A 22,007-nucleotide genomic window follows, 5' to 3' on the forward strand; every position below is an offset into this window, starting at 1 on the left:
GAGGCCCTGCGCCAGGCTGGTGTGTAACAGGCTCCAGCCACCCTCTTGTTACCTAATGCTTTCCTAATCTGCAGTTTACGCAAGACGCGTACAAATCTCTGAGAAACACCAAGAGAAATACCCGAGCAGGCACCTCCCGGGCCGGCCTGTACCCTGCCTGGGGGCTGGCGGTTTCGCCTGGAGATGCTTGCTGTTGGTTACCCCGTGGGTGACTTGGTGCATGACATGGAGCCCCGCTTCTCACACGAGGCTCCCAGCAATCTTACCTTCACCCCTTCTCTTCCATCGCTCACCTTGGACTAAAAAAATCTACACCAAGTAGTGGGCAAATGCTTACCTCTTTCAGTAAAGCAGATCTTTCAACCAATGTTGCTGGAATGATAAGCCAATCCATATCAAAAAACAAAACAAAACAAAACAAAAAAACCAAAGCCTTGACCCTTAGTTCATATCATACATAAAAGTCAACTCAAAATCTTAAGATGGATCATTGACCTGCATGTAAAGCCCACAACAATAACACTTGTCCAAGAAAATAAATGTGGGATAAAATCTTTGTAACACTGTAAACTTTTCTTAGAAAGTGCATGAACCATAAAAGAAAAAAGGGGATAAACTGAGCTTAAAAAAAGGTAAAACTTCACCTCCTCAAAAAGCAGTCTTTAAGAACATGAAAAGACAAGTTGTATCCAGGGAGGATCAACGTATTTGCAAAACATGTATTGGATAAAGAACGTGCATCTGGAATATGAAAAGAATTCCCATATCTCAGTAAGAAAATCGACATCCCAACGGGAAAAATAGGCAAAACACCTGATCAGATACTTCATCAAAGAAGAGAGGCAGATGACAAAGTGTCAGAAAAGATGCTCACTAGGCATCAGGGAAGTGGAATTTAGAACCACAATGAGGTACCACTGCACATCTACTAGGATGACTAAGGTATTAATTAATTGACTAACTATGAATTCTTAATGAAGATGCGGAGCAACTGGTACACTCATACATCGCTGATGGGGATGCAAGATACAGTCGCCTCTCTGGAAAACAAGGCAGTGATTTCTTATCAAGTTAAACACACAATCCAGCAATCCCACGTCTAGGTATGCACCCGAGAAAAAAAATACATATCTTCACACAGACATGTTCGCAAATGTTCACGGCAGCTTTATGGGAACTTTTGCAGTAACAGAAATATTTGAAATCTTGATTATGGTGGAATTTACATAGGTAGATGCATTTGCCAAATTTTATTTACCTGTAAACTAGACAAAGATGAATTTTACTGTAGGGAAATTATACCTCAATGAATATGACTTTTAAATATTATAAATTAGAATAAAATAAAATCAAGTAGAATGTAAATCTGAGGGACCCTATGCTCATCATGAAAATAAAATAACACTAATATGGAGAACAGTATAGAGGTTCTTTTAAAAACTAAAAATAAATTTAAGCATATGATCCTGCAATCCCAATCCTGGGCATATATCCAGAGAAAACTAATTAGAAAAGATCCATGCACACCAATGTTCATAGCAGCACTATTTACAATAGCCAAAAAAAAAATATTTTTTGAGACGCCAATAATAGGAACAGTCAGCTATGTAGCAGGCACTATCCTAAGAAATCTACATACATTGTTTCACTTAAACGTCAAACAATCCTGGCAGATCCTCAAACACAGCAAGCACTTTCTTGTCTCAGGGTCTCTGCACTTGCTGTTCCCTTTATCTGGAATGTTCTTTCACTAGATGATTCCATCTCCCACAGTCCTTGGGTCTCTATTCAAAGTCACCTTCTCAGAAGCAGCCTTCTGTCTCCATTCTATTTAAAATCATCCTTTCAGTGGAGCTCCCTAGTGGCCTAGGGAACTGGTGTTATCATTGCTGTGGCACAGGTTTGATCCCTAGCCCGGGAATTTTGTATGCTGGGGCAGCCAATACAAATAAAAATAAAATAGTCCCTTCAATGCATCCCTTTTTATCCCTTCCCTAGTTTTATTTTCTTCATGGAGTTTAGGGCTCCCTGCCATTACATTGTATATTTTTTGTTTCCTTCTCTCCTTGAGAAAGTCATTTGTTCATTCACTCCTTCCATTCACCCAACACCCACTGAGTACCTACCTACCCTGGGGCATGTGTAAGCAAAGCCATAGCTCCCAGAGGCAGAAAATTCCCCCAGGTGGAGATAGTGTTTCTTGGCCCTGTCTCCCTCCCAGCACCTCTCTCATTACCCGGCAGGAGTCACAGAAGCTGCAGCATAGAAAGAGCGCTGGTTTGGGAGTTGAGACACCTTTCCACCAGCCTAGGAGACCCTGAGCCAGCATATCCCCTCACAAGGTCCCTTTCTTCATTCTAAAAGGATTAGATGTGTGTTTTTTCCATGTCAGCATGAATGGGAATTCCCTAAGAAATTGATTTAAAATCCATACCCTGGAGTTCCTGTTGTGGCTCAGCAGGTTAAGAACCCAACTAGTATCCATGAGGACACAGGTTCGATCCCTCCCCTTGCTCAGTGGGTTAAGGATCCACAGCGTTGCTGTGGCTGTGGTGTAGGCTGGCTGCTGCAGCTCCATTTTGACCTGGGAACTTTCATATGCTGTAGGTGCGGCCCTAAAAAGAAAAAATAAAATAAGCACAATAAAACAAAATCCATGCCCTAAAAAAAAAATTAAATAAAATGTGTACACTTTCCCAAGAAAATATGATTCAGAACATCATGAGCGGAGTCAGGAAATCGAAGTTCTTAATTCTCACTCAGGGCAATCTGATGGTCTAGGGACTCGATTTTGGATGTCAATAACTTTAAGGCAATTTATCAGTTGGAAGAAAAAAAAAGTCTTCCTCCCAAAAAATTTTACACAGAAAACCACATTATTCAGCTGGTCAATCAGAGAGGCTCTGGGCAGGAGGTGGGAGCAGAATTCCTCAAGTGTTTCTCCCTCATCCTCTCTCCATCTCACGGTGGCCCCGGGCACCCTAGGGTACCTTGGAACCCAGTTTGAAAACCACCCCTCTCGCCGCTCTCTAATTCAAATCACTGCACAAATACTCATGAGCCTTTACCTTTCTAGGCATTCGTCCAGAGACGATAAAAACAGGTTAGGTCCTTGCTCTGACAGATTCTACATTTTATGGAGGTGGTTTGCAAGACACCATGTACCAGACACCATCCTAAGGGTTATTCGTGTATAAACTCACTCAGTTCTCACCACCTCCCTACCAGACAACTACTGTCATTAGCCCCATTTTACAGAAGAGGACACAGAGGGGTAAGAACATTAAACAACCTGCCCAAGGTCAGATGCTAGAAAGTGGCAGAGCCAAGATTTGAACCTGGAGATTTTAGCCCTGGTGGACATAGTCCTTCTGAAATCCTGTCCAGGTCGATGAGCCCAGGAGGCATATGTGAGCCTGCCTGAGGTGGGGGGACACCTCTGCCTGCCTCTCCACGGGAGTTCAGAAGAATGCCTTGAACACTCAGGCCCTGTAGGGTGAGGACAGCAAGGCTGGACTCCCCGGGGAACTGGAGCCCACATGGCTCCCAGTGGACACGCATGGCCTTCTTTACCTGCAGGGCCGCTGAAAGGCTCACCCCTGGGGTGTGGAAGAATGTTCTCTGGCCCAGGTGCTGAGTTTATTCTGGTCACTGCTGCACCGCTTGGCCAACTTTTGGGAAGGTGACGGCGTCCAGCCGCTCTGCTGGTGTCCCCAACCTGACAGGGTGACATTGATACCTCTGCAGCCAGAACATCAACACCAAATTAGGAAGCAGCGTGGGGACGCGGCCAAGTGAATGCTGAGTAAGAGGAGAGAGCACACGGAGCGTCAGCTCTTCCAGCAGGAGGCTCAGTGGGGAGCTGACAGGTCATTTACACCCGGGCCACTCATGTTGCCAACAGGGACACCGAGGTCTTCTGAGCTGTGTCCTCAGGCTCCTGCCCTTGCTTCTGAGGTAGGGAAAGTGTTGGGATTGGAGACAGGCAGCCACGTCCATATCCCAGGCCTGTCCTTGACTAAGCTCTGTGACCTTGAGCACCTAACACCTGAGGCTCTGTTCCCCTTTGTACAAAAGGGATGAAATGGTCCCTCGGGGATGCTGTGAGGATTCCTGGAGACAATTTTTTTTTTTTTTTTTTTTTGGTCTTTTTAGGGCTGCACCTGCAGCATATGGAAATCCGTAAGCCAGGGGTCGAATCAGAGCTGTAGCGGCTGGCTTACACCACAGCCACAGCAACACAGGATTAGAGCCATGTCTGCAACCTACACCACAGGTCACGGTAACCCTGGATCTTTAACCCACTGATCGAGGCCAGGGATCAAACCTATATCATCAGGGATCCTAGTCAGGTTCGTTAGCACTGAGCCACAACGGGAGCTCCCCCTGGAGATAATTCATTCTACACACCCAATGCCAAGCTGCTACGCAATAATATTAGTTCTTACCCACTCCCTTCTCCTGAATTTACCCAAAAGACAGGCATTTTTTGGAAACAGTTCCTCTTAACTAGGACTTAACAGGTCTCTGTTTGGCCATGAGTTCCAACCCCCTGTTGGCTCTCATTGGTCAATAGCATCAACTTCCCCTGGAACCAATTGAAAATGCAGAGTCTCAGGCCCACGCAGCCCTGATGAATAGACTCTGCATCTTAACAAGATCCACCACCAACCCCCACTCCTGTCAAGCCCTGGTGAACATATGTTTAGGCAAAATGACTTTACTGCTTTGGGCCACGACTAATCCTGGTAGCCAGCCTTTGTGGAGACTTTGATACATGGCAGGCAGGCATGCGGGAAGTGTTTTGCAGGCATGATCTAATGTAAACTGCACCATCCCAGGAGGTGAGAACGCTGGCTAACTCCCTCTTCCAGATAAGGCATCTGAGGCTAAGGTGAGTGAGTTCACTCAGCAGGGAAGTTCTAGAGCCACACTCCAAATCCTGGGCCTCTGTGACTCCTCTCTTTGTCACCCAGCTGACTGGAATTATGCTACCCCTGCCTCCACAAAAACTGGCCATGGGTTATTTTTTCTTTCTTTTTTTTTAATCCCTGCTCTCCCTGAAGCATCCCAGGGAAGCCTCTTGGGAATCTGTGAAATGGCAGTTTCAAGGCCCCTGGCCCCCAAGGTGAGTTTCTGAGAACCTGGAGGAGCTGCTAGCCAGACAAAGTCAAGAGAAGCCAGACCACTCCCTGCTCACCTGAACTGACAAAGGCCAAGGTCAGTAGGCCCCCAGGCAACAGATGGTGGGAAGGCTGAAGCTCTGGGCACTGCCCTGCTCCCAAGGCTGGCCCTCTCCTCCAAGCTGTCCCCAAGAATAGTCAACCCTTTGACCTGGCAAGCCTGCCAACCAGAAGGAAACGTACAGGTATGTCAAAGGAGAGAGGGGGCCATGCATAATCTTGACAATGGGAAGAAACGCTGGTCTCTGACTGTGATCCCAGGCCAGGCCCTTTGTGCATCTTATCACTAATCCTGCCTGCAGCCCTGCAGCTCCCCAAAGCACCACCACCCTTGCAACCTTGCAACCCTCAAGGTAATTAGTTTTATGGACCCATTTGATGGATGAGGAAATGATGGGTTGGAAAGAGTTTGCAACTTGCTGAAGGCCACCAAGCAAGTAAGGAGCAAAGGTGGGATCCATATTCAGGTCGGTCTGACTTCCCAGCCTGGATTCTTTCCACTTTGAGAGGATTTGCCTAAATTTCAAGCCATGTACGGGGCACCTTGGGCTAGGCACTGAACGGGCTTACTTCACATAATCCTCATGGCTGCAGCCTTAGAGGTAGATATTATTACTATCCCTGCAGTTATGATCCAGTTATTGTCGGAACTGAGACGAGGAGCAGCGACGTGACTTGTCTGGGTCCTACAGCTGGTTAACTACAGACCTGGGATTTGCTACCAGCTCTCTCTCACCTTGAGGTTCTAGCTCTTTCCTCTTTTCTGCCAGCTCGGGGAAGTGTCAGAGGTAAAGTATTTTTCCCCAAGAGAGCTCAGGGTCTATGGACATGATAAGACTTTTGTTGTGGGAATAAACTATCGACAATGAACACCTGCCAAAATGGGGGAGCAGGTCACTTGCATGTTAAGGGCGTGTTCTTTATCATGAGACTCTCTACGTTCAGATCCCATCTACTAGCTGTGTGACCTTGAGCAACTGACTTCCCCTCTCTGGGCTTTCCCCTACCCACCTGTAAAATGAGACAAATAAGAATGGCTTCTTCACCAAGTTATTATAAGAATGAAATGAGGCTGTGCCCAGGAAGTGCCAAGGCAGCGTTGGGCAGACACTGAATACCCAGTACTTGCAGGTTCCTACAATCACTGTCATTCTAATCATTCCTTTTCCATCCTCATAATAGGCACAGACCATGAGCAATGTGTCAAAGACATATTGAGTGTTTGGGGCTGGGAAATGTCATCCGCAAATTCACTTCCCTGATGAAGAAGCTAGAAAGATGCTGATCAGCCAGAACTTGGAAACCAACACTAACTCCAACTATTGAGAAAGAGAATTTCAAATAGAGAATGAGCACTGGCTATGAATTGGCTGTTCCTTCCCCTCTCACAGTCTTGGCTCCCCCACCCACAGAGCGGGGGGTGTGCAGACGAACCCACCTCCAGGTCACTGAGGGCTGCAGCACCTGCCCCTCCACGGGGAGCAACTTTGGTGGCTCTTCACCTCCCAGAAGCCAGACAACCTCCTGACGTGGATAGGGGATGTGAAATTTGTGGGGTGTCTTGGAATCCCAACCCTGCAGGCCTTCCTCTTCCAATGGACCGAGCCCTGCTCGCATGGACGTTTCCCCAGCCGGCTTCCACCGCCTTCTAGCTAATGAGGCATGGAATTGAACTCATGACCGAGCCACACAGCCGTCGGCCTGGCTGCCTGGCCAAGAGCCTTGGTCAGATGAGGAAACTGATGGGACATTCATGCAGCCGCTGTCTGAAAGGTCAGACCTCAGAACTGATTTTTCAGAATGCCGTGTCCTATGTCAGAATTGTTTCTGGCACATTCCATGGAAGTGCCTGACATTCACCTCATTCGGCTCCAGACACATTCTGGAAGGTCATGCACAGCTCACCAGCTGATGCCCAGGAAGCTGAGCTGCAGGGGGCAAGCCTGGGGGGCTGGGTCAGAAGTGGCCTGGCTGCTGTTTGGCTTTCCCCATTCTCAGCCTTGATGTCCCTCCCTAAAATGGGGGAAGTGTGGACTAAATTTTTTTAATAAAGTTTTATTTTGGAATAATTTTAGAATTAAGAGAAGTTACAAAGATAGTACAACTGCCAAATATCCCCCACTCATTTTCTCCCAACGATATAATTTTTATATCTCCGTGGTGCATTTGTCCCAACGAAGAAACCAATGTTGGCACATGGTTAGTAATTAAACTCCAGACTTGTATTTGGATTTTACTCATTTTCTTACTAACATCCTTTTTCTGTCCCAAGATACCACCTTGCATTTAGGACTAAATTGTTTACAAAGTTCCCTCCTGGTTCTAAAAACAAAGAGGCAGTAAGCCTTCATGTTAAAGGGCTCTGGATGTGTGAATTGGCAAATGAATGCTTAGCTGTGTGACTTTGAGCAAATCCCTCACTCTCTCTGAACTTCAGTCCCTTTATCTACAAAAAGGGGATGATACCAAGAGTTCCCATTGTGGCTCAGCAGGTTACAAACCCGACTAATATCCATGAGGACTTGGGCTCGATCCCTGGCCTCAGTCAGTGGGTTAAGGATCAGGCATTGCCATGAGCTACACCTATGGTGTAGGTTGCAGATGTGGCTCAGATCTCACATTGCTATGGCTGTGGCATAGACCGGCAACTGCAGCTCCGACCCAACTCCTAGCCTGGGAACTTCCATATGCTGCAGGTGTGGCCCTATAAAGCCAAAAGGGGGGCAGGGATACTACCAGTACTGCTTTATAGGGGTGCTGTGAAGTAATCATTTGTTAACTCATATGAAGCTCTTAGCATGGCCTTTGGTCTATACCATGAGTGCTCCAATGATAAATCTCAGCTAGAGAAATCATAGATTCAAACCAGGACTAACCCAGCAGACCACACACTTCCGGGCCAAAAAATCTCCCTGCACAACAGCTGCCTCAAAAAGCAGATATCGTGTTGCCGGTCTAACACATCAGACCCAAAGTGGAAAGCCCAAGACAGGAAAAGACAAAGATCTGGCATCCCATCCACTCACTGGCTGTGTGAACTTGGACAAACCGTTCAGCCTCTGGGTCTCAGCATCCGCCTCTGTGAAATGGGAACAAATCATTCATTTACAGGGTTGCTGAGAAGATCAAATGAGAGGTCTCCTGTCAAGCCTCCAGTAGGACTGAGTTGTAAAGTTTAGCAGCATCCTTCTCCTTTCTTACCTCTTCTAGGAACCACGAAGTCATTGAGTGCTACTGGGATCACTAAAGAATCTACTGAAATCTGATGTGACCAGTTCCCAGGGATTGATAATACGATCTACTCCTGTTTGTTTGGGTTTGTTTGTATTTTTGTTTTGTTTTTTGTTTGTTTGTTTAAGAGAGAGGGATGATTAACCAAACCCTTACCCTCCCTTTTCCAGTCAAAGTCATGTTGAAAAATCAATTCCAGAGTTCCTACTCTAGTGCAGTGGGTTAAGAATCCGACTGCCGTGGCTCGCGTCATTCTGGAGGCACGGTTTCCTTTCTCGGCCCAGCTCAGTGGGTTAAAGAATCCAGTATTGCTGCAGCTGCAGCATAGGTTGCCGCTGCAGCTTGGATTCAATCCCTGGCCCAGGAACTTCCATATGCCATGGCTGTGGCCATAAAAAAAGAAAGGAAAGGAAAGCCAAATGTCATAATCTTCATTGCTACCATGCCTTTTCTTATCTAGAATGAAATTTTCTTTCCAATTTCATGCTGCCTGTGTTTTAAAAGGAAGAATAAAGCTATTCCCATGGTCCCTCTGATGAAGATTTTTAAAGGGCCTATTTGCATAGAATAGCAGCTGAAGGGACAAGAGAAATCATTCCAGTTTACTGATGAGCACATGAGAACCAGAACAGCAGAATTGCTTATTCAAAGTAATATAGTGGAAGGCTAGGACGAGACCCCAGTCACAAGATTTCTGTTTCTGGGCTCTTGCCTTTCTGACTTGAAGGCTCACTAGGCTCTGAGCTTTCTGGAGGACATCCTCCATTTTTCCATTTACCCACCCACCCATCCATTCACTCACCCATCCATCCAACCACCCACCCATCCACTCATCCACCCACCCCCTCATCCATGCTCCTCATCCAGCCATCAGTCACCCATCCACCCACCCACCCACCCATCCACTCATCCTCTCACCATGTCCATCCTTGTTGGCATTGGACACCTCCTGTGACAGGCACTGAGCTGAGTGTTGGGGAGCCAGAAGTGACAACACAGTCACAGCCCCTGACTTTATGGAGCTTTCCATTCTGTGAGCTAGGATTGAGTCTTGGCCATCTCCTTCCCAAAGTTGTACCCCAGTGCCTGGCAAATGGTAGGAGAACAGTAATTGTTTTTTGAATAATGGATCTCCCATCTTCAGTAATGCTCCCACTTTTATAACTGATGTACTGAATTGTTTTGAAGATGTTGACAGGACTGAAGTCCCAGTATTTGTGTTTGTCTTGAGCCATCTTCTCCAGCTATCATTCTTACCAGAAGAATTTAAACGGCTATGGACAGACCAAGCAGTAACACTGGATGGGTCCAAAGACCCAAGTCCATGTCTCAGCTCTGAGCTGCTTACTCCTGCGTGGCTATGGAAAGACACTCGAGCCTCAGTTTTCTCATCTATAAAATGGAGCAAATGATATTTGACTTGCCTATTACACGTGGCTGCTGTGAATATAAAAGGAAAGAGAGAGAGAGAGGAGAGGGAGAAGGAACGGGGAAAAAAGAGTGAAAATTTCTAGAAAGTATGATATGAATAAATGGTTATTGAGATGTCACTTTAATGATTTCTGTTGAGGACACAAGGGAAAATAAAAGGGATCAGTTTTGTCATCAGTGCTCAGCACACTCTCCTTCCAACCTTCTGTAACGTAACTATCCGTGATTGCCCCAGATTTGTTCTAACCTTCAAGAAGATTAAATTTATGGATTCGTGGCATCACATGTCATCCCAGCCAATCCTGACCCATATTTCTCTCCACTTGGTTCATGTAACAACAGTACAAAGAGGTGTTGTAACCTTAATTGCTTGCAAAGTGTTTTGAAATCCTTAGATTAAAAAGCTCGGTGAAGTCCAAAGTATTAAACTTCTGTGTGCCTGAGGAATCATGCTGAGCCTCAGCTAGGTTCACTGGAGCAAGGAGAAAGAGAAGTGTATATTCTGAGCTTCCAGGAACTCCGGCTTCTTAGGGTCTTATTCACAGGATGGCCTCAGATCAACTCCCAGCTTCCTAGTTTCTAAGTTACCCAGGCATCTGACCATTCTTCACTTTGCTTCGTGCTTTTTCCATTTCTTCAGTTCCTGGGTCACGAGGCCCTGAGTTGCACTGACTTTGGTGTCATAGGTCTGCCTTCCTGAGTGAACTCAGCCTGAGCCCTAGAAAAGGGCAATTGTGTCAGCTGTAATTTCTGTATGCCTTTTCATTTAAGTCCAGAGCGGATGACTTAACCCTCAATGTAACCTTTACCATTAAAACTTGTCCTTGGAAGGGGTGTCAGGTACAGACTAAAAAGGACAAGAGGTGTCTCTTGGGGTCCTGGCAGTGTTTTGTTTTCTTGACCTGATGGTGGGTTAGGCCAGTATGTTTGGTTTGTGAAAATTCAGAGCTATACACATTTTTTTTTTTTTTTGTCTTTTGTCTTTTTAGGGTCACACCCGCGGCATATGAAGGTTCCTGGGCTAAGGGTCTAATCAGAGCTGTTGCTGCCAGCCTACTCCACAGCCACGGCAATGCCAGATCTGAGCCACATCTGTGACCTACACCACAGCTCATGGCAATGCTGCATCCTTAACTCACTGAGTGAGGCCAGGGATCGAACCCGAAACGTTATGGTTCCTAGTCGGATTCATTTCTGCTGCGCCACAATGAGAAGTCCAAGAGCTATACTCTTCTATTTGCACTTCTCTGTGTATTTTTGACACTTTACAATGCAAGGTTAAAAAAAAAAAATCACTCTGGATGCCAACTGACTTCATTTAGAATAGATTCTCATGCGACAGAGAAGCTCTACACCTGTCAAATCAAAATCCTTGCTTTCTCTGCTGTCATGATTCAAAATAATGTCACTTTGAGTTGACCTTCCTTTATTTCCATTTTTACACTTACAGAAAAGGAAAGGCCTCAATCAGCAAATTATAACTAAGTCTAATGGGGGAGGGGAGGGGAGAGGTTGACTCTCAACAGGAAGTCCTGTGATGTCTTCAGAGATGTAGTTGGGCTTCTGAAATTACAAGATTCTGTTGGACATGCATGTATATTTCTGAGAAGTATTCAAAGCTGGCATCAAATTCTCAAGGGTCCCTAAATTTAAAAAGACCAAAAGCCAGAGGGATTCTTACATCTCAAGACTTATTTATGGATGCTCCTCTCCAAATGCCTCTCGACTCTAAATTCATCTCACAGCCCTCACCAACCTGACTTGACCAAATTGCTTTCACTCATCAAAATGGATGTGGCCACGTCAATGGAAAAAGCAGATGGGCTCAGCTCTGTCAAAGGTTATATGGAATAATCATCATCTGTCTGCTTCTCCATCTCCCCCTCGAGATTCCAGGCCCCGAGGCCAGAGACCTCTGCATCCCCAGCAGGAAGTGGACTGGACTCCAAAGAAAGTCACTGCACCTATTTACGAAACCAGATTTATTAAAATTTCTCTACAAGTCAGAAATGGCCATCTCACATATATACACATGTACAGGAAGGATCTAGTGTTTCGAAGCCCCAGCCAGCCCAGAGTCCTCAGCCGGGTCATGTATCACAGATACAATAGTCACGCAACCACGAGAGTGTCAGTGCCACAAAGGCCTCTGTCCTCTCTCTTCCGAGTCCCATGATTCTGTCGAAGTAATATTGCCAACGATCATTCACATTTCACGTGGTCTTAGACACGCAGGTTATTCAGACAGACACAAACAGAACAAAGCATCAGAGCCAAAACAAGAAATAATCGGACATATGTATAAAAGGTACAATATATGTACAAGGTACACAGTACGTGAGGTATGCACGGTATTCTCACAATGCATGTTAGTAGTTTGCCTAGGCGTAGCCCTTAAAGGTGACTGCCTGTCTTTGTGCCATTTCTCAAAATACAGCATGTTTGGTTTACCCGTTTAACCATCTGATTGCAGTACTGTCTGAGACAGCTACTGATATTTTATTTCCTCTGTACTTGTTTTTTTTAATGCAAATTGCAGTTTCTCTGTTAAGCTCTATCTTTCGCAGGTAGTGAGTTCCCATCTCTGAAAGCATTCCAGCAGAGGTTGGAGTCCCACCTGTGAAAGAAGCTGGAGGCGGGGGTGGGGAGGTGGGGGGGGGTGGGACAGGTATGGATTTCTGCATTGGGGAGGTGGCAGAAAAAGAAAAGAACTTGAACTAGAGGACTGTTAAAAGTCCCTTCGACTTTAAAGATTTGGGGCTTGCTATTTCATTCCAGATACGGATGACGCAGATGTATTCATAAAGCACACCACCTCTGAAATATTAAAAACTCGTCATGCAAAACTGCAGACTATACCCATAGCGGATGAAAGCATAATTCCGGAGGGTAGTCTGAGAACTGTCTACGACTATCCAAAATTCACTTTCTCTTTAGTACAAAGATGTTTAACATTTGCTCTGGGGAGAGGGAATGGGGAGACTTCTTATCTTTCTTCTCCTAGACACAATGTTCCACCCTGAGATGGTCTTGGGGAAAAAAAACCTAAAGGATAAATGCTAACATATTTGAGGGGAACCAAGAAAGCTCACGGTTTCCAAGTGCTCAAATTCTTTTTCAAAGTCTTCAGTCTCTCCCTCTGAATTTAGAGTTCTGAAATAGCCAGAAGTTTGCAACTTTTGTGATACTTTTCCACAGTTAGCTGGTAAGTGCTTCTACAGAGAAGGGGAGGGAGGGGCACATTTCAAGGTCAGAAAGCATTAGTGCAAATGGGGTCTTGGCAGGAGATGGAGGAGAGTCGGGATTCACGGTCCAGGCGGGCTCCTATGCCCCTGAAACAGTCTGCTCCAAAAACACGGAAGAAAGGGTGAGTGTTAAACCAAACCGGAAAACAGAAACTTTCCGATCAGAGGAGCTGGGGTAGCGAAAGTCTGGCTATCAGAGACAAGTTCGAAGATGGCAGGTTTATTGGCCCAAATTATGTGTCACCCTGTTAAAAATGAAGGTTATTGCCCCAAATGCCATTGGGCGATTCACGTCCTCTCCCTTTAGAGTGTTCAAGTTCATTTCACTTGATCACACGCTGTAGGATATCCATACGCCTTGCCACCTATAAAAGACGTGGAACCCCCACCCAATCAGACAAAGGGATAGTCGGCACACCCCCGCAGGGCAGCCAATCAGAGTGTACACTGCTCGCGCCCAGTCACTCATCGGGACCATTAAGAGGGGTGCCACGCCGAGTCCAACGGTCCTAACGCCGTCATGGGTCCGGTCGGCCCCACGCCCAAAGGCCTGTCCATCTTTAGATACAGAAATGCCATGTGTGAGAATTAATGAGGTTTCTGAGGTTTGGGGATTAGCAGAAGAAGGAACTGATGTCGCTGTCCTCCTGGTACTCTGGAACAATCTGATCGGAAGTTCCTATTTCTGGGTCCACGTACCCAGGTTCCAAGACCGACTGGAACCAGGGATGGAGTAAGATCTCGGGAGCCGTAAGTCTCTCGGAAGGCTCCCGTCTCAGGAGGCTGCGAATGAGGCACCTGGCTTTGGGGGAAATGTGGTCGGGAATGCAGAACTGTCCACGTCGGATTTTGGAGAAAAGGGCACTGGGGTCTGAGTCATGGAAGGGGTAGCGTCCCACCAAAAGGGTGTAGAGCATCACCCCGAGGCTCCAAACGTCGGCCGCTTTCCCGGAGTAGGTCCCTGTGGTGTTCAGGATCTCCGGGCTCACGTAGGCGGGGCAGCCGTGTTTGTCTGATAGAGCATCATCTTCTCCCTTAATGATGTGTGTATCTTCGAGGCTCTCCAGTCGGAGCTGGGTTCTGCAGGAGAGAGGAAGCAAGCCATTACTTCCAGATCAGCTGCTCTGAAAAACAGGGCCCTCCCAATAACAGCGCCCACAGGCGCTCCTCGCAGAGGCTGGAGGAATGCCAGTTACCCCTTTGTCCAGTACGCAGTGCCTTGCAACCACCCAGGAGGACTCAGGATTTCACAAACCAATACAAACTGCAATAAACATTTGCAAAGTATTCAGAGAGCGCCTGGGGTGGAGGGTATGATGCAAAGCCCCAAATACTATTCATCATGCTGCAGCTTATACGAGAGATCCTACCGAACAAGAGTTACACAATTTACACAATTCACATTGCAGCAGTGGGAGCCTGTCTCAGGGAATGCTGACTTTTCTCCAAAAGCTATCAGGGAAGAGCAGTTGATCCTAATTCTTCAGGGAAAGCCTGCGCATCCTACAAGCCGATCTTATCTCTTAGCAGGCCAGGGACTGCCAGGGCTCCTGGGACCCACGCTTTGCCTTAGAGAACAGTACAGAAAGTGGAGTCTAAGGTCACTGTTATTACCCACAGGTTGTTAGCACTCCTGCTCACGTTGACATACACACACAGAGGGAACTCTGTCCACCTGAGCCCGAGCTGTGATGACTGTGCGTACAAGTACAAGGAATATTAATTACATTTATTGGGATGTTTCACTGCAAAGAATGCTTAACCTGGACAAAGAAGACAGAGAAGCGGCTGATGGATTTAAAAGATGTAGGAGCCCTAAAAAGCCTGCGCACGTGCGCGCACACACACACACACACAAGGATGACACATCAACACTTGAGCATATTTTCTCTGTTCAGGTAAAAACTAAAAGTTTGAAAAATCTTTAGTCAAGCCTCTGATGAGGCTGCAGGTGCCTCTTTGTTCCGATCCAACCTCTCAAGCCCCTTGGTTCCCCCAAAGCCCAGAGCCACATGGGGAGCCTCCAATATCTGGTGGCCACTTGGGCTCCTCCCAGCCCTGTTTCAGTAAGTCACTTGTTGTGAAGTTAAATGCAAACATTTCGTACAGGCTACTGGGTCAATTCCTTTTCCTCTCAAAGGTCTACTTGTTTTTTTTTTTTTTTTTCTTCCTGCCTTCCTGTTCCCTGGAGTGTAGTATACATGTGCTAACTTCGGTATGTCCTCAGCCTGACCTCCCCGTCGTTATGTAAAATACCCATTGGTTCTGTAAACGGAAAATATGACTCAACCCACACTGTCTGCCGCTGATTGGCTGCTGTAGTACTAAAACCCTGCACCTGTGCTGGTTACACGAATAGCGTCAGCCTGCCATTGCTTAACCCTCGGGTTGCCAAACGCCATGCACATGACATCTGCCTGTGCAATGCGGATTTCAAAAGTCAGCAAGGAGGTGTGTAAGGCATGTTTCAGAAAATACATCACCATATCTAAGAGTGTGTTCCAGGAATTGGAAACTTCTTCATTGCCAATACTTTGCTTTTCTTTGCTAATCAGTGTGTTCTAATACTTATGCAAGGTCAGGCACAAAGCCTTGCTTTCTGGCAACTCAACCCTGCCCTTTTTCACAGGGCCTGAATAACTTCAGGGTAAAAAAGGCACAGGTGGAGTGAGCCCTGCTTGCATGGCTACCACAAAATAACACCCACCCACCTCTGCAATCATACAATAGTATTGCTTTTTAATCTTTCCACTAGGGATGTGGCCCCACCTCTTAAAATCAGGTAAGGTTTATCTCCTGCGGCTTCCTGAATTCTCTTGTCTGAAACCTCAGCTCTGAATCTTAATGTCTCATTATTGTCTTATCGAGCTCATCTTGTTCTTTATGAGGTAAGTCAGGATCTATATTTAGCAACCAATTCCAGCCAACTTCCATTTATTATTCAGTGTAGCTATTTTCTGAAGATGGAGCCAAACAAGATGTCTAAAAAGTCACTAGAGAACGTGGAGAAAATATGGGGGGGGCAGGCCTGACATGGAACAGGAGTGCGGAGTGAAGGAAGGAGACGGAATTCTGCAAATACAACAGGCTGACTAGCTCTGTGATATTTACTGGGTACAAAAGCCAAACACACAGAACGAAACAAACCCGCTCAGTATAAACAAGGATTCGAAGATGTCCTCTAGGAATGATGCAGGTTGACATCTGTACCCCAGAAGAGCTGACCTTTCTGATGACAATGTGATAAAACGGATCCCGGGTAGAAGTGGGGAGGGCATCCTGTCATCATGTGACATCCCCCAGATGCACCAAGGGGTCCCCACGCCACATCCACAAGGGGGCCGCATAACCAACCTTGGCCTTGGCTCCTCAGGAGGGGACCCCTAAATACTAACTCTGGGACAGCTGAGAGCTTGGTGGTGTTTGAACCAACACACTGCACCTAATGGCTCTACCACCTTCGTTTTGGTGCCCAAAAGGCAGAGGAGGGGCTGTGGGGGCCGCTCACCTCTCCTCCGTGGAGAAGACAAATTTCCTAAGCTTCAGGTCCCCCAGCACGATGGCCGACTGGTGGCAGTGGGCAACGGCAGAGACGATCTGCTTGAAGAGCCGGGCGGCCTCCTCCTCCCGCAGCCTCTTCCGGCTGCGCACATAGGAGTGCATGTCCCCAAAGTCCCTTTCAAAGAAGACATAGGCCTTGGTTTCCCCGAGGATCACTTCCACGATGCCAGTGATGTTCCTGTGTGATGGCAGCTGGATGTAAGGCCGGATTTTGTCCTGGTAGTGTTTAATGGGAAACACCTGCAGAGAGAAGGTGACCCACTTAGGAGGCTAGAAAAGCAGAGGCTGCCTCCCAGATCCTGGGCTGGGCTGCAGTTCTCCCTCTCCAGGCTTTGATGGAAGCAAGGCTCCATTCATTTCCCCTCCACCCCCTTAGCTCAGCAACCCCAACTGATGCAGCCCCCAGCACCGAGAACCAGGAGCATCTTGGGCTCTGGTTGAGCAAATATCCAAAGAGCTACCATATGGATGGTTGGAAAGAAGTCTTCTATGTATGGCTTCCCCTGAGGCCACCAGCTCCAAAGAGCTAACTAAGCTCCTTCGTCACCATCCTCTGTGGCCCTTCCTTATCGGCAGGTAATGCTAGGCAAAGTGACTGCTAGAGGTCCCCCAGGGATCTCCAGGAGCCCTGGAAATGTACGACTCCGCAGCCTCCAAGTGGAAGCACGGGCTAAAGAACATGCAGCTCTGCCATCAGACAGAGGAACAGATGACTCCCAGAGAGAAAGAAAGAGGGACTGACTGTCAACACAGCCCTAAGCAACCTGCTGAGGCTCAGGGAGATGTACTCTTGAGTTAAAATTCCCACAGGACCATACGATTCTCTCCGGGGTTTTTTTCATTTATTTATCTCTCCCCTCCCCCCTTCACCCCGGAAATGGGCAGCATCTCCTCTAAGAAGCTGGCTGGTCTCTTTAAGGGCCTTTTGTTTAGTCCGGTTACTCATATCCTAGACTCGACTGGAAACGGTGACACACGGGCTGTCACCATCTGGATTCAGCTATTATCTGCTGGGAGGAACTGGAAGGGGTTGCACAATGACCAGACCCACCCCACCTCTGAGGCCTGACTGCTCTGGAACCAGCTCCAGAAATCTCTCTGCTGCCCCCTTCCTCCCACCCCAACCCACACTCATTCTCTTCCCAAAACAGTTCACAGCCCCAGCGACCCAGAAGAAAAGATTTTTCCCCCCTTTCAACCGGGCTCGATTATGCCTTTGAAGTTTCGTTCGGGTCGGACAGTAGGTGGCAGCAGCGAGCCCAGGGACGGGAAGGTGAGGGTCAGGTGAGTCGCGGAAAACCCAAGAGCGACTTGAACTGAGGGGTGATCCTATCTTTCAGGTAAAAAGGAGCAGCCTGGAGGGTTCTCGGGGATGTGTGAGGCCCGGGCGTGCAGCTCGCAAAGCGTAGATGGACTGTGGGACTGTTCTGCGTCTGTGGGCGCAGGAGGAGCGCGCGCAGGATCCTGTTTCCAGGAGTTGTATCTCCTGGATGGAATCCCTAATGTTCAAAAGAAAATCGCTGGCCGGAAAATCAAGACACGAATGGATACCAGGGTTCCTAGCCAGTGTAGGCTTTCCAACACTCCTCCTCCCGTCAAGTTCCCCCGCCCTGATTGGAAGGTCCCCTCAGACTGCTCTCGGGGAGGACAGGGTCCCTGTCCCAGCGCAGGTTCCAACCGGAATTCCCAAGACCCGAGCCCGACACGGGCTGCCCGCCCCCCTATCACCCGCAGCTGAGCCAGGATGCCTCGCAGCCCCAGCAAGAGAGCTGCCAGCTGCTCCAAGCTCCAAGGAGGAACCCACTGCAGGGCGTCCCTCCAGAACAAGGGGCGGGGGGAGGGAGTGGGAAGCGAGGAGAATGAGAAAAGGGGAAAGGCATGGCCCTGGAATCCATTTCAATTCCACCAATTCCACAACTTATGTGGAACGCCACACGCTAAACTGGGCATTAAGGAAATCATAGAGAAAAAAAACTGAGGACCGCACTTCCTCTTGACCGCCAAGACCCCATTATACCACTCCATCCGAACCCCTCAATCCCTTATAGTGAACCCGGTCCAATGCTACCTTGCCGGACTCAAACACACTTATCCGCCTTGCCCTAAGCCCAAGCGCTGGTGGCACCTTCGGCCCCCGGGCGTCGTCTGAGGAAACCCCAAATAACTCTGCTGCCACCGTGTCTCCCCACCCCGCGACCTCCGCTCGGCCTCGGCCTCCGGGTGCCTACCTTGCAGCGCAGCTCGCGGCCCGTGTGGATGCACAGCGCCCGGGACACATGTTCGCGCTCGGCCAGGGGCAGCAGCAGGTAGTCGGCGATGCGGCTGGGCCCCGGCGCGCTCCCGGAGCCGCCGCCAGCCCCGGGCGCGGCGGGCGGAGGCTGCGGGCTGCAGGGAGAGCCAGGGGGGCTGAGGTAGTCCGGAGGGTTTGAGCACTCGGAGAGACGTGGGCACTTGGCCGCCACCGCCGCCGCGTCGTCCGCGTCCAGCAGGCGTTTGGCAGGAGCGCCCCGGCCGGCCGGGAGCAGCAAGGCCGGGGCTCGGGGCTGCGAGACGCCGCTCATAGCAGAGCGCACGGGACCGACCCGCATCCCGTCCGGCGCCGGGACGGCCCCGGCTTTGTACGTCCTCGGATCGGCGCGGGAAGGCGCGACGGGGTCGGCGCCGGCGCCGCGACGTATTCCAGCCCGCAGGATGGAGTTTGCAGACGGAGCTTGGTTCGGCCCCCACGGGGGGCAAAGCCGGAGCCTCTCCCCGGCGCTGGCGGTACACGCGAGAACCACCGTGGCTGCGCGTCCCGGGGTGGGAGGCCGGCTCGGGTCCTCAGACCCCCGCGGTATCGGCTCCGGGCACCTGGCAGGGGGCGGCCGCCGCTATTGTTGTCGAGGCTGCCGACAGTCAGGGAGGCAGAGGTGGCGGTGGCTGGCCTTACCGAGGTCCGAAACAGCGAGTACAGGATTCCGCAGGCTCGGCGGAGCCACGGAGCAAATGCACTTCCCAAAGCAATAAGTCTCGGGGCCAAAGCCGGAGCAACTTTTCCGCGGCGCTCGGGATCCTGCGCGCTCCGGGCTCCCGGCGTGAGTGTGCCCGAGCGAGACGCGCTCAGAGAGAGTGACTGAGTGTGAGTGAGTGAGTGTGTGCGCAGCACCGATCCTGGCCAGTGCACTCCTCCTTCTCCTTTTCCTCCACCTCCTCCGCCTCCCGGTGACTCACGCTGTATACACACATACACTCACAGGCCGGGCTGTGTAAACAGTTGGGAAGCCGGGTTGTGCAATGAGGTGGCTGCGACGACTCGGGCCCTGCCGCTGGGCGAGCAGTCACCGGAGAGGGGGGGGGGAGGCTGGGAGGAGGGAGGAGGAGCTGGGTCGGCGGGGGCGATGGGGGTGGCCCGAGGGCTGGGATGCTCCGGGCAGCGCGCGCTCTGGCGCAGGTGGTGTGTCCCGAGCTGGCTGGGGCGCGCGCACACGCCCCCCGGGCTGGGCTAAGCAGGAGGCGGCGCGCGCCCTCCGGCAGGCAGCGGGCTCAAAGCTAGAAGCTGGAGGAGGGGGTGGAGGAAAAGTTCCCGTGACGTCAGGGTCCCCGGGAAGTGGGCGGGAGGGGTGGGGCCGTGGGGGGCGAAGCGACCGCTGATTGGTGCGCGCTCCCCATTCACACCGAGCACAATGGACTGCGGGCGCGCGCACCAAGGCTCGCTGCACCCGCTGCTCGCTGCAGCCGCGCGGTGACGCCTTTTGCCCTGGGGATCTCCCCCCGCAACCGACCGCCCCGCGCCCTGGGACCTCCGGTTGGAGCCGTGGGCGTCGCGAGGCCCGGCGGTAGTCGGCGGAAAGGAAGAGAGAGAAGGTGATGAATTCCAGAATCACTCATTCACCCCCACGCGGTAGTTCCGGGGAAGACCTATGCGTGGTTGTGGATGTGGTTTTTTGTTTTTTTTTTTTTCCTTTTCCTGCCCCCTCCCAGCTCTAATCCCCAGCGTCTGTTCGCTTCCACAAATAGAACCTTCTGTTGGATGAAATAAAAGCAAACACTGGGCCTTCTGCGCTGCCTCCACCTCCACGCCCCTCCCGCGCCTGCCGCCCGCCGGGATTGCACGGAAATAGCTTCTCCAGGCTCCCCGGCCGCCCCTTCGCGGTGACTCGCAGAAAGAGCTTCCTGAGCCGGGGCCGGTGGGAAACAAAGGATGTGGGGAGAGGGCGGAAGGGGCCCACGTGGCCGCCGCTGGATTCTAGCCCCCTCCCCGGCCTCCACACGCCCTGCAGGGTCTGGGGCCCCGGGGCCAGCCCAGCCCAGTTCCGTGGTGGCCGGGTAGCGGAGTGGGAGTCATTCTGCCACCGACAGTGATACTTCCTACACCCGGGCAGCCCTGCCAGGGCGTGTGCGTGCACTCGTGCAACGTGATTGCGGTGAGCGCGAAATGTGTGTCAGACGCTGCACAAAGCTCCATGAAAAAGCAACCTAGAATCTATCGTTTTTCTTTCTTTCAAGAACCAGGTCGATTTGGAGTCCCTGGACACCCAGCGTACATAGCTATTATCAGAATCCCTTCTGCCCTTGTACTAAAAATTTCATTTTCTAAAACCAGGTCGAGCCCCAAGGATAAATTTTTTCCATATTAAATCTCCATTCATTCAGCAAATACTAATGAAGCATCTAGTAAGAGCTAGACGCTGGGGATTAGAAGATTGAGCATTAAAATAATAATAGCTAACGTTAATTGAGGTCTGTAAAATGCCAGGCACAGTTCTTAGCACTTTACACATAGTCACTGCAGTCTTACAGCCACCCCGTTGGGTTATTTTTTGCCCCTTTTCAAGAGGGAGAAGCCTGCAAAGACGAAGTTACTTGCTGTGATCAAATCACTACTAAAAGGTGGAGCATTCAAGCTCTTAAGCACTTGTGGGTACTCAAAAAACAGATTACAATTTGCAGAGGGAAGAGAGGGGTTAGGGAGGATTCCATCTAGAAGCGGTTGACCTGGGGGCATGTGTGGGGCTGTAAGAAGTTGCGGGGGGGGGTGGGGGGAGAAGAGAGCAAGGAAGTGGGGAACTTTAGAGGCCAGAGTGCCTGCCCAGGTGGAGCTGAGCCTGCAGAAGTCCTTGGGGAAAACAAGAAGAGCTCCAATTCTGGCTGAGGAGGATGCACTTGGTCTTATAACTGGGAGAGAGCCCTGATTTTCTCTCTTTCACATTGATTTTGTGCCAGCTATTCAAGACCCACTGAGCTGCCAGCTTAGCATCTGCACTAGGATGGCAAACTCAGCGTGGACCATCAGCATCTTCCTCGAAGTGCACACCCCCTTTCCTGCCTCTTCGAAGAGAAAGGCATCGCCACCCCCGGGTCCAGAATCTTTAGCAGC

At 49.7% G+C, this 22,007-nt stretch overlaps 1 protein-coding gene across 3 annotated transcripts; it reads right to left on the reverse strand.

The window, feature by feature from the left end:
• Positions 11,813-20,193, reverse strand: TRIB1 (tribbles pseudokinase 1). 3 transcript variants are annotated; one of them, XM_021088927.1, is made up of 3 exons: positions 18,880-20,193; positions 16,599-16,891; positions 11,813-14,170 (listed from the first exon to the last, which is right to left on the reverse strand). In XM_021088927.1, exons 1-3 carry the CDS (start codon positions 19,237-19,239, stop codon positions 13,705-13,707), a joined length of 1,119 nt encoding a protein of 372 aa, XP_020944586.1. In that variant the 5' UTR covers positions 19,240-20,193; the 3' UTR covers positions 11,813-13,704. The 3 variants fall into 3 exon arrangements, with proteins under 3 accessions (XP_020944586.1, XP_020944587.1, XP_020944588.1); XM_021088928.1 differs by lacking the exon at positions 18,880-20,193 and adding an exon at positions 17,416-18,857; XM_021088929.1 differs by lacking the exon at positions 18,880-20,193 and adding an exon at positions 17,113-17,390.

The sequence above is a fragment of the Sus scrofa genome, chromosome 4 (genome assembly GCF_000003025.6).
Source record: "Sus scrofa isolate TJ Tabasco breed Duroc chromosome 4, Sscrofa11.1, whole genome shotgun sequence".
NCBI classification, from domain to species: Eukaryota; Metazoa; Chordata; class Mammalia; order Artiodactyla; family Suidae; genus Sus; species Sus scrofa.

Bases quoted from the DNA above. Each gene is read 5' to 3' on its own strand.
- TRIB1 (XM_021088927.1), bottom strand. From the start codon at position 19,239: ATGCGGGTCGGTCCCGTGCGCTCTGCTATGAGCGGCGTCTCGCAGCCC. The intron at 16,892-18,879 runs GTAGGCACCCGG...TTCTCTCTGCAG, and splicing joins GCCGCGAGCTGCGCTGCAAG to GTGTTTCCCATTAAACACTA. The intron at 14,171-16,598 runs GTGAGCGGCCCC...TCTCTCCTGCAG, and splicing joins GTCTTCTCCACGGAGGAGAG to AACCCAGCTCCGACTGGAGA.